The following is an 11,270-nucleotide window of genomic DNA, read 5'->3' as shown; positions in this document are numbered from 1 at the left end:
GTCGGCCACGCGGTGGCCTGCTGCGTTCCTTACGCAGTACGCGCTGCGCTCCCGCGTGCCTGCGTCATTATCATACTGATTATTATTATTTCGTTATCATTATGATTATTATTATTTCGTTAACATAATGATCATTATCATTTCGTTAACATAATGATCATTATCATTAACATATTGAGAATTTTCATTTTACATATTTATAATTATAATTAACACAATCATAATTTATCTACGATGTTCGAGGTCTTGGTATAATTTTAGGATGATAATATACAAGTTGCTCGAATACTTTTTCGGGAAAACAGCAAGCTGTGCATGAAAACAAACGAAACTCGCATTATGAATGCCGGGCACACGAGTGCCTTTGCCATTATTTGTAATGAAAAAATATCTCGTATTCAGAAATAAACCTCATTAAAAGGTTAAAGGAGATAAAGAATAATTGCAAAAGAGCGTCAATTTAGACATAATCTTACTGAACCGCCATGTTAAGACAAAGTAGCCAGAATACAGTAGTAATCATCGGAGCTCGGTCGTCTCGTTTGGAGGCGTGATTGTGAAGTCAAATCAACTTCTGCATGTATACTTTATTATGTTAGAAGGGCTTAAACCATTTATTATTAATATTTTTAAAATTTTAATGCGTTTCTTTGGTATCAATAGTATTCAGAACGTTTTCAAGCTCAGTTCCACAAACTGCGAACCTTATCTCAGCAAAACGGTTGCTTATCTTTTAGTCACATACGTGATGTCCGGGTGTAAAAATAAAATGAAACAATTCACCTGATCTGAAATAAATGTAAATATGACTCATTGTTTAAAATTTTTAGGTTAATATGTGATTTCTTACCTATGCAAGGCTGGGTGCAGTTAGTCCAGTCACCGAGGCGCCACAGGTAAGTAGGCTCAGACAAATGGTCGCTCTTGGTGTAGCTGTAACGAACATACGGAGGATGCAACTTCCCAACCGACAATATCTGCAAAGAGCAGCTGGTTAAGGGGGACATGATCCGTTCAATATTAAGTGACGATTCAAATTTTATACCGCCATTCCTCACTAGTCCTTGCACACATTCACATACACGACAAAATTATCCCGCCATCCACCACTAGTCTTGTGCACATTCACAAGCAATAAACTTAATGTGTGTCCAAGAAACACAAATATCCACAATTCAGTCTACCATTTTTTGTCGCGTCAGTTGACACATAACGTAAGACTGTGTTGAACGCAAGGTCTTGCTATATTGTTATCCAAAAAGTTTACTAAATTAATTAGCAGGCACGTAACTAGATAATTTATTCACATAAAACACAATATTTCATTGCTTTACCAGTTTTCCTCTGGAAAAAAAAATGTTCTTAAATCGCAATGCATTACAGCATCAGCATTAAAAAACTGAATACATCAATATTTTCAACGCATTTTTGTAATGAAATAACTGCGTTGTAATAAATTTAATGTAATGTAATAACTGCGTAAAATTTTGTAATAATAACTTCCATCTGTACTTACACTGATTCTGCAAGAATTGTAGATAAGATAATAATAAATTAATACGCAAAGACTACGCAGTTTATATGTAGCTTTGTGAGTCACGTCTCGTGTAAAATTATAAAATCTAAATCATTCAAAAGATTACATAGTAATAACCTGAACTAGAAGCTTTTTTTGCAGAGGCTTAGTGGAATTAATCCTCTCGATGGCAGTATTGGAGCCTGAGTACTCCAGCATCGTGCCGGAAAACTCCACCACTTTCTGGAATGGCGTCACGATCCAGTGTCCGTTGAGCAAATACTCGCCGGTCTCCAGATCAACTAGAGCTGCAAATAAACAAATAAACTACATTGCTGTGGGAAATTAGGAAGAAAATGGGGAAGCAGAGAATTAAAGAAATTCACTTTCATTACAGCTGAACCAAATAACATCACACGTTGTGACAATTGAAACAATCGACTTCAATCTCGGCGAGGTTTTCTTGCGGTACGATGATTAAAACACATTGTAACAGAAGTATTAAACACTTCAATCACCTGACGGTGACGAGAGAGAAATTGAGAAACAATATTTTTTTCTGGAAGAATACTCAAAATATATCATATTTCAAAACTTGAAGCGATTTTAATAAGGGAGATACTATATCTTCCCGAACTATATATGTCCCCAACTACATTTCCATTATACAAAACCCAAATTTAAACCTTACAAGGAAACAAGTGCGTTACCTACTCGGTATTAAATACTCGGCTGTTTCGAAAGCTTATAGATTTATTTAAACCATTCAAGACAGTTAGATTCTATCCAACATGAAATACCAGAACCTCAAGAAAATCTGTTGCGAATAAAACATCTTACCCCGGCGCACGACTTCCAAGAGTGTATAAACCAACGTTATAAAAAGCATATAAACGAAATGATATGATACATGAATAACGGTGACTGAAGCCACACCAAGATAGTTGTCATCGTCGGCTTTGTCATGGAACGCCCGCTGAGTGATCTCGACCCTGGCAGCGCCCTCAGGTATGATGGTGACATCGCTGTAGCCCCAGCTCCTGCTCTCCTGCAGGCCCCCCGTCGTCAGCTGACACGTCGAGTTGTCGCCGCCACACACCCCACAGTAGTCTGGCATGTGTGAACACACAAGTTATAGAACAAATTTTGTAATTCTAAAAAATATAACTCGGTACTCACTGCAGTGAGTGACAGAGAGCGCGTTTTCTCGTCGACGAAAACGTGAAGTCACGGACGGACAGACGGACATGGCGAGCACAACAGCACCTTTTTTTCCATATATGAGAAAATGCGCATAAAACGCTGAAATTGTTTGAAGAATTTATCAAATTTTGCATAATTCATTAAAAGCAATGGCAGTTATCTGCACAGAAGAGTGAGTACACAGACGAAGATACGCAGCTCAGTGAACAAAAATAAATTCCGTACAAATTGACATTAATGTTGGCAAGTAACGGCTTACAGAAGCTTATTCTACGTGCGCGCTGCATCAATCTGACTTATATGGGCAGAATTAATCGTGAAAATCAATTGAGAGAAAATGTGTACAAAAACAACCAACAAGTCAATCTCAATCAAAGATTATAATTAAAACCGGCATTAATTTGTTGTTCCGGACACGAATACTATTACTTTTTGACAGTGTGGCATGCAATCGTACGAAACATATTAACTGAAGTGAGATATGAGGTTTAAAATAAACTGCTTTAGAAATCCGGATAAGACTTTTGCATTGCTTGTGTCATCATTGTATGCCATACATTAAGTAGGTTTCAATGAAGACCAGAGAGTATTTCTTATTAACACTTTTTTTATTATTATCAAGGAGTCCACTGCTGGATAATAAATATACTTGCATTCAAAACGTGGTAAGTCATAATACAATGTCTCTTTGAAACCCTATATTTGAATTTATAAACCCTATTAAGGGCATATTTCGCCGAACTGAGAAAAATAACTAGAAAATTGTTACTTAAAAATACTCTCTGGTCTACAATGAAACCTGCATTAAAAAAACAACTTCAAACTACACCAATATACATCAAGTATATACGTCCAAAAAAGTTTGTTGTGAATAACCACCAACATGTGAGGATGCATTTGTACGGGCCAAATCGAATTTTCGCGACACTTAACTTTAATTTTAATTTAAAGATGCCCGTTTAACACAAGACGAACTTGGGGATAAAACGTAATAAATAAAGCATCATTGGGGATAAACATAATAAATGAAGCATCATTGGGTATAAACATAATAAATAAAGCATCATTGGTATAAAACGTAATAAATAAAGCATCATTGGGTATAAAACATGATAAAAAAAGCACCAGAAGTTGCCGCAGAACTAACCGTCCCTGGCGGTAGAGTTGAGCACATAGTCGCAGCCTGCGCCGCGACACTTGCCGTTGACGCAGATGTCATAAGTGTCAGGACCGCACGTGGTGCCGTCGTCCACCTTCTCCCGCAACTGGTAAGACACGCTCGAGTTCGACACTTGGCAGAAGAGCTTGCACGAGTCCTCGTGCAAGACTGGGGGCATAATACCAGCAAACGATTGTTATTATATTAAACGGCGCTCGCAATGGCTTAGAATTTCCATTTAGGGTGGTAACTGATGAAGTTGTACATAATAGTTCCAAGAACTTATTTATGTTAATTAAGCAAGGAGTCTGAATAACGAGAAATAATGAAAATAAGAGACGATGTTCACGCATCAGTCGCAACAAATTTTCTAGAAACAATTTTTAAGGAAATTGAGAAGTAAGAAAGATATTGAGTGGAATCAAGTAACAAACCTACGTAATATCTAAACTTAAATAGGTTATAATTTAATTTAGCTATCATAAGTAAACCAAATTTCTTACTGCCGGCATATTTAGGAATCCATTTTACATCTTCGGGTATATCAGGCAGGCCAAAATTTTTCCCGTTGTAAGACTGGCACTGTTGGGTCCTGAAGTCGAGGGCACTGGAGCCTCGTGGGCAAGGTTCCATGACACAAGATCTGTAGCGAACTTTCTCGCCGACGCAATAGCGGCCTCCGAATTTAGGCTTTGGGTCGTCGCAGTATCGCTCAGCGCGCTGCACTCCCACACCGCAGGTCCGCGAACACGCACTCCAACTGAGCATCGATAAATATCAATTGCAATGGTATGCAGACATCTTTAAATTGCAGACATGCATGGTATGCAGACATCTTTAAATTAATCAAAGATCTCAATCGACTTACCGTTAGGAGTGCATAATGTACAGGCACACGCCTAGCAACAAAAACATTTGATGTATACTCTAAATTTACTGTCTAGGTAATACTAACTTGCATGCCTCCTTCTCCTCATGTTAACTCAACTGATACATTATTCATACAAAATCTGGTATCTTTTGACACACGCATACACGAAATTTATTGACGTACAATCTCTGGTCTCTGCAGAAATTTTACTTACGGTTGCCAGGATCCCCACTGCCCCTGTATTTTTTTCAGTGTTTGCTTGTTCTTGACGACGCACTCGCCACGCAAGCACCAGGAGTCTGCACCACACGGCGTGCCGTCAGCCCAGGGCATGTGCTGCGTCTTGCAGCCCTCCTTCTCGTCGTGCGACGTCGTGCACCATAGGCGCTTACACTTCGGCTATTGCATTAATAAAAAATATTCATTACCATTCAGTTCGAGAGATGAAATACATTAAGGGGGAAATTGGCTTCAAGCAGGTTTTCCAAAATTATTTGCAACGAGTGAAGAAAGACGGTTGAGATACGTATCTGTGACATTCAACGCGATCAGGAAAAAACACATGGTAGATAGAATATAACAAGAACTACGAAATTCTTAAGAACGACGAGTCTGTAGTCCTCCTTTACCAACTGCTTTTTATAAAGGAAAATTTTTCAAGTCTATAGAGAATTCAACATTATTAAGAACACGCTGCAGAAAACAAAACTGACCATGTACGGACAGATGCTAGTGGTCTTGCCGAAGACGTACTGGCACTGTTTGGTGGCGTTGAAGAGCTCACCGGCGAGCGTGAGTTCAACCTCGTCTTCCACGAGCTTGTTGCTGCTCGCACTGTCTTCCAAACAGCGAGCGTGGCCGGCGCTGCAGGTACAATTGTTCCCGTCAGAGCAATACATGTTGATATCATTAGCATTGAAGTCAAGTATGCGGCAGCGTTTGAAAGAACGAAATAAAATACTATTTGGAAGGCATCAAAAACATGATATGCATCACAATTCCTAAATCCGGTGTCAAGAAGACATAGTGATTGTACTAAATTCACTAATGTCGATGAACTCGCTACAGGCATTCGGTAAGGCATCAGGAAAACTATTAGGCACTCAGTCCATCAGAGACTAAACACTCACTACAGGTACACGGTGAGGCATCATGAAAAAACATTTTACACCACTCAGTTCAGGCGAGACGCAACACTCACTACAGGTACTCGGTGAGACATCATGAAAAACATTTTACACCACCCAATTCCTGTGATATGTAACGCTCACTACAGGTACTCGTTGAGACATCATGAAAAACATTTTACACCACTCAGTTCCCGTGAGACGCAAAACTAACTACAGGTACTCGGTGAGGCAGCATGAAAACATTTTACACCACTTAATTCCTGCAAGACGCAACACTCACTACAGGTACTCTGTGAGGCATCATGAAAACATTTTACACCACTTATTTCCTGCAAGACGCAACACTCACTACAGGTACTCGGTGAGGCAGCATGAAAACATTTTACACCACTCAATTCCTGCAAGACCCAACACTCACTACAGGTACTCGGTGAGGCATCATGAAAAACATTTTACACCACTCAGTTCCTGCGAGACGCAACACTCACTATAGGTACTCAGTGAGGCATCATGAAAAACATTTTACACCACTCAGTTCCTGCGAGACGCAACACTCACTACAGGTACTCGGTGAAACATCATGAAAAACATTTTACACCACTCAGTTCCTGCACTCACTACAGGTACTCGGTGAAACATCATGAAAAACATTTTACACCACTCAGTTCCTGCACTCACTACAGGTACTCGGTGAGGTAGTGGCGGGAGCAGTTGGACCAGATCCAGGGCAAGGTGTTGTGGTCGAGCATGCGGCTCATCACGTTCATGTGCACGGCAGCGGTAGCGTCGTCAGAAGCACTACCCTTCAGTATCTTGCATTTCGCGTCGTTGTCGTGAGGCATGTTCAGCCTGATGCAAATCAATGTGAAAATGAAATTAGCTCTTCAATGTCCGATATATTGAAAGAAAAATCATAGAGTCATAAATTGACCGTCGATATGATTTATAAAATGTTAGTCTATGCGAGACATTTGCTTTTTGCTTACATTTCTCTATTATAGTGCCATTAAATCAGCACATTATGGGTGCAATAAATTCCTAGAAAAATGGCGAAGGGCAGCGTTACGAAAGCATTTAATATAGACAGTTTCCATAACGATTGGGTACGTAACCTTATCATTATTTGTGTGAACGATAAGGTACGTATTGTCTGTATCAATACAGACGTTGTGATACGTTTGTATTGAAACATTCTCGCGTTGTCAACTCACAGATGCCCCAGCTCGTGGGCGATGGTGAAGGCGGCCGAAAGGCCGTTGTCCTGGACGATGGCGCAGGAGGCGTGGCGGGAGCACATGGTGCCAAGCTCTGCCAGGCCCAACGTGTCACAGTTTTGAGTGAAGGGATTGCGGCAAATGTTCTCTCTGTAATGAATAAGCAAGAGAAATACAAATCAAAACCTGTGAATTAATACCTTAAGTCTATATTGCGGTAAGTATTGTTTCTGCACGAACATAACGGAGAATTTCTTTTTGGTTATGCCCTAGAAATATTTCATGTATTATTTTGGTCAAATATTTTCTCTGAAACTAAGAAAAAATGGTCATTGCGCAAGGAAAATCTTGCTTGAATCAAATGCTCCAAATAGTTCAGAGCTCAGAATCGAGAAAATATAATTTCCTTGTGCTGTATGCACTGTACTGGCACATTATGCTATTATGTTTACTCCATATGCTTCAAGTCACATCATAGAGACATGGACACTATTGGACAGCAAGCGTCCACTTTTGTTCTGAATTGATCCCATGAACAGTAACCTGGTGAGGAGCAAAGCTGTGTCGAAGCGCCGAGGGTGACTTGGGTTTTGTTTGAGTCCTTGTTTCTGCCACCTGCAGAAGTCCTTAAGCATATCCTCAGCAGACTTGCCGTAGACTTCATTCTGACTGCTGCCGGGCTTCTTATTGGCGAAGGTTTTACCTTCCGGATGCACTACCTCCACCACCGCTATGTCTATCAGATTGCCCAAGCTTGAGTCCCTATATATTAGGGATACCTGAAGAAAGAAACCAACGATTTCAGTTCAGATAGATTAAGATTGTATGTGATCATAATTGTTAGTTATTGGAGTACTGACGGAGGAGACATTGCTGAAAGACACATGCATGGTCATGGTTTTGTGGATGAAACTCAGTGGACCGGAGAATCTTCAATAACGATTCAGAATTTATGTCCTCATCATCCGCCTGTGACCTTCGTACATCGACTGCAAAAAATACGTACTTGCATTGCACCAGAAGGAGTCGCTACTACAGAAATAGTCGCTAGTTGAAAAAAAGTTTTCCATTTACTAGGAAATGCTAATCAAGCGCCAGAAACCCACACCTAAATTCCAGATTAAAATATTTTTCAATATATAAAGGTACAAATGTAAATTGCATCCTGAAAATGAATAGAGACACGAAATTGATTAAACAAAAAAAATGAATTCTAGTGCGCAGCAGAATTGTATCTTGGATCACATCATACTCATCAAGCTACTGTTATTATTCTCAGCTATGGTAACTGAAACTTCACAGCCCCAGGCTGTTTGTTGCTCTTCTTGAGCTTCGAAATAGTTTGTGGAGTCGCGGCACCTGTTCATATATTGGCGTTCGCTCAAATTGATCACGATCGAGGCTTAAATCTCTGGAAACATTGAAATTGTGCGAGCCAAAATATAAACAACACCAAGAAAAAAAATTATTTAAATGTTGGAAAATTTTTTCGAACATACTCGCACATTCAATAAAATTTGCAGCATAATCAATATTTCACTTCACCAAATCTAAACGTAAAACTTTCGTGTTCGGAGTACCACATCGAGCTCGTCTGAACATCGTAAACATCTTCCGATTTGTGATTCCGCAGCAATAGGAGCATCCAGGCGAAGCCTGCCAAAGCTTCTTAGGGTATCGCATATCAATGGGAGATTAATCATGGCTCTCCAGGTCCGTAAATTGAAGCTCTAGCAAGCCTTAAACGGCGTCAACATAATGAGATTCCTCGACGGGTTCCAAGGCAATACACTGATACCTCTCATCGATATCTGGAGGCATGAGAAATAGCACCAGGCAACAAGACGACGAAGACTCGCATGCTTATTTATAGGCCCTTCAGTAACAATTTATTTACAAGCTTGAGCCAAATAGAAACGGCGGATAATTTACTGTGATTAACATGCTCGTATGTTAGGAATTATCCCAGGCAAACCTGCTCAGAACTAACAATAAGCTCCATCTTGGGATCTCACTGACACTTGCGTGATTCCTGGCAATGATATTTATGGAGAAGCAATCACTTGATTGTAGCGGAGTTCTCTTCTGAAAATTTTACCATGAAAGCTTGAGCATTTTTAGAGTTTGTAGGAAATTTTCAAAATCATAAATTCGGATCGGTGTTTGATACTCACGCCCAGAGCAAAGACATGCAACATTAGGCACTTTTTTAAGTTTCTAAAAATATTCAGTGGTTTTTATTGTTTGAAGATTACATAATTTCACTGCATCTCCTTTCATTAAAATGTCAGGTTAATATTTACGTCGGTTAAGTTCGGAAAAATGGTTGCATGTAAAACCATGAAGCGATACTCGTAAAACGATATTATCATTCAAAAAGTTAGAAAAATTAGGAGCCTTTTAATCAGAAATGCGTATGATCGGATCAACGAAACGCCCTCCCAATAAATCGCTGCAATTTTAAATATAAAACTAAACGTTATGAAAGAATTGACATAATTTTGTTGTCCAATTCATGCTCCAATAATTTAAGCATTTTGTCAGAAAACAAAAGAGCCTGGCTATCAGAATTGTGTTCTAATCCTAAATGCCATCAACCGTAACAAATTCTTCAATGACTCTGACTCCTTCAATTTATTATTCAACATGATACTGTACTCGCTTCGTGCTAGGCAATGATATTTTATTTATTAGATTAATTATTTATTTTGATGTGAATGCTGGCATCGCAGGAGCAGGATAGAGTTGACAAGGTATATAAAGTTATCAAGAGGTATTACAACTAGAATTCATAGTTGTTGAGGATTTTTCAGACCTTAGAGTACATAGAAATAAGAGTATATAAGGAATGGGAGAAATGTTCACTGATCACGAGCTTTATTTTCGAATTAAAAGGCTAGAGACAAATGAATGTCATATTTGGCTGTCATTCAAAGAATGTTCGTATGTATGCATATCATAACTGCAGGACGTCAATACTTATCGCGAACTTCCAAACAGCGTAGGAAACCACTGACTTCAGAGTCAGAACGCAACACACATATCATATATCTTATCATTTCATATATCATATCATAGTGATGTCGGCGCTGAAGAATAGGCCTGCGATGTGACTTTTCCACAGGAGATTTAAAAACAGGCCCTTCGACTGGATGGATAGACTTGATAAAACATGCAACACAACACACTTGAATGAAATATGATCGTATGCATCCAGAACACAAGCCTCGAAAGACATCGCATTGAGTCACTCACCATTGACATGAGCGTGAGGACATATTGGTCGACATGCTTGCCGTGGTATCTCGCCATCTTCGCGTCGACCACGAGGAGGATCTCCATGGTGTACGGCTTCGAGAAGAGACCGCGCCGCGAGCGATGGTGAGGCTGATCCTCTTCCGGCTCTACTGCTGTCAGGGATAAATGAATTATATTAAATAACAAATAAAAGAAATAAATACGTTAATTTTAGCGTTACGAGATGATCATAAGGGTGAACTTTTTCAGAGTATAAAAAATGATTGGATATCTTTGAGATCCACGTAGTTCAGGAGGTATTTTTACAAGAGTTTTCGTTAGGTCAGAAGGGGAACATTATAGTGCCATGACAGTAAATACTAGCAATTATAAGCAATAAGATTGGCGATGAAGAGAAATCCTACTTCGTGGCAAAAAAAAATGTTGGAGCATAGAATCGTCGATACCAATTGAATAGTAAACTGATTTTATAAACGATGGAGTCAAGCTTGGAATTTAAAAACATATTCTGGAGTGTTTTTCCTAACTTCATTTTATCGATTTTTAAGTTATTTTGTATAGTCACGACATTCAAGTTCAAAAACAATGCGAACAAGTGAAATACATGGAAACTTTATCCCGATAAATTAATGAAAAGCCGGAGCAAATGATAGGAGCGATCGTCGGTTCCGACAGCGGCAGCTCATGGAATAATTGAAACCGTCCTCAATCAGTGCATAGACTGCAAGCCGGCCCAAAAAGAGTGAAAGTGCATAGTTCAGTTTTGTATTGTTCGCCCATTGCGCAAGAACAAAAAGTCCGGCAATATCCAGCTAACTGCAGTTCAGATACCGAGTGTATCCGGCGAGGCGGAAAGCTGAGGTTCACTGCTCGTATTATGGCACGGTCTTTGTCCACAGGCTCAGCTCCAATTGCATTG

General features: G+C 39.5%; 1 protein-coding gene across 1 annotated transcript; it reads right to left on the bottom strand.

The window, feature by feature from the left end:
- Positions 1 to 6: 6 nt before the first annotated feature.
- On the bottom strand, positions 7 to 10,495 carry LOC108668620 (A disintegrin and metalloproteinase with thrombospondin motifs 20; the record flags this gene model as incomplete). Its single annotated transcript, XM_018155862.2, has 12 exons — positions 10,349 to 10,495; positions 7,637 to 7,872; positions 7,091 to 7,243; positions 6,558 to 6,728; positions 5,463 to 5,613; positions 4,964 to 5,148; positions 4,382 to 4,638; positions 3,867 to 4,046; positions 2,453 to 2,626; positions 1,655 to 1,824; positions 851 to 977; positions 7 to 59 (listed from the first exon to the last, which is right to left on the bottom strand). Coding segments are annotated over exons 1-12 (1,944 nt in total), but the record flags the coding sequence as incomplete, so codon positions are not given.
- Positions 10,496 to 11,270: the final 775 nt, after the last annotated feature.

This window comes from Hyalella azteca, unplaced genomic scaffold, assembly GCF_000764305.2.
Source record: "Hyalella azteca isolate HAZT.00-mixed unplaced genomic scaffold, Hazt_2.0.2 contig15409, whole genome shotgun sequence".
Classification (NCBI taxonomy): domain Eukaryota; kingdom Metazoa; phylum Arthropoda; class Malacostraca; order Amphipoda; family Hyalellidae; genus Hyalella; species Hyalella azteca.
Note: the sequence above shows the minus strand (reverse complement) of the source record. Positions and strands in the feature narration are given on the sequence as shown.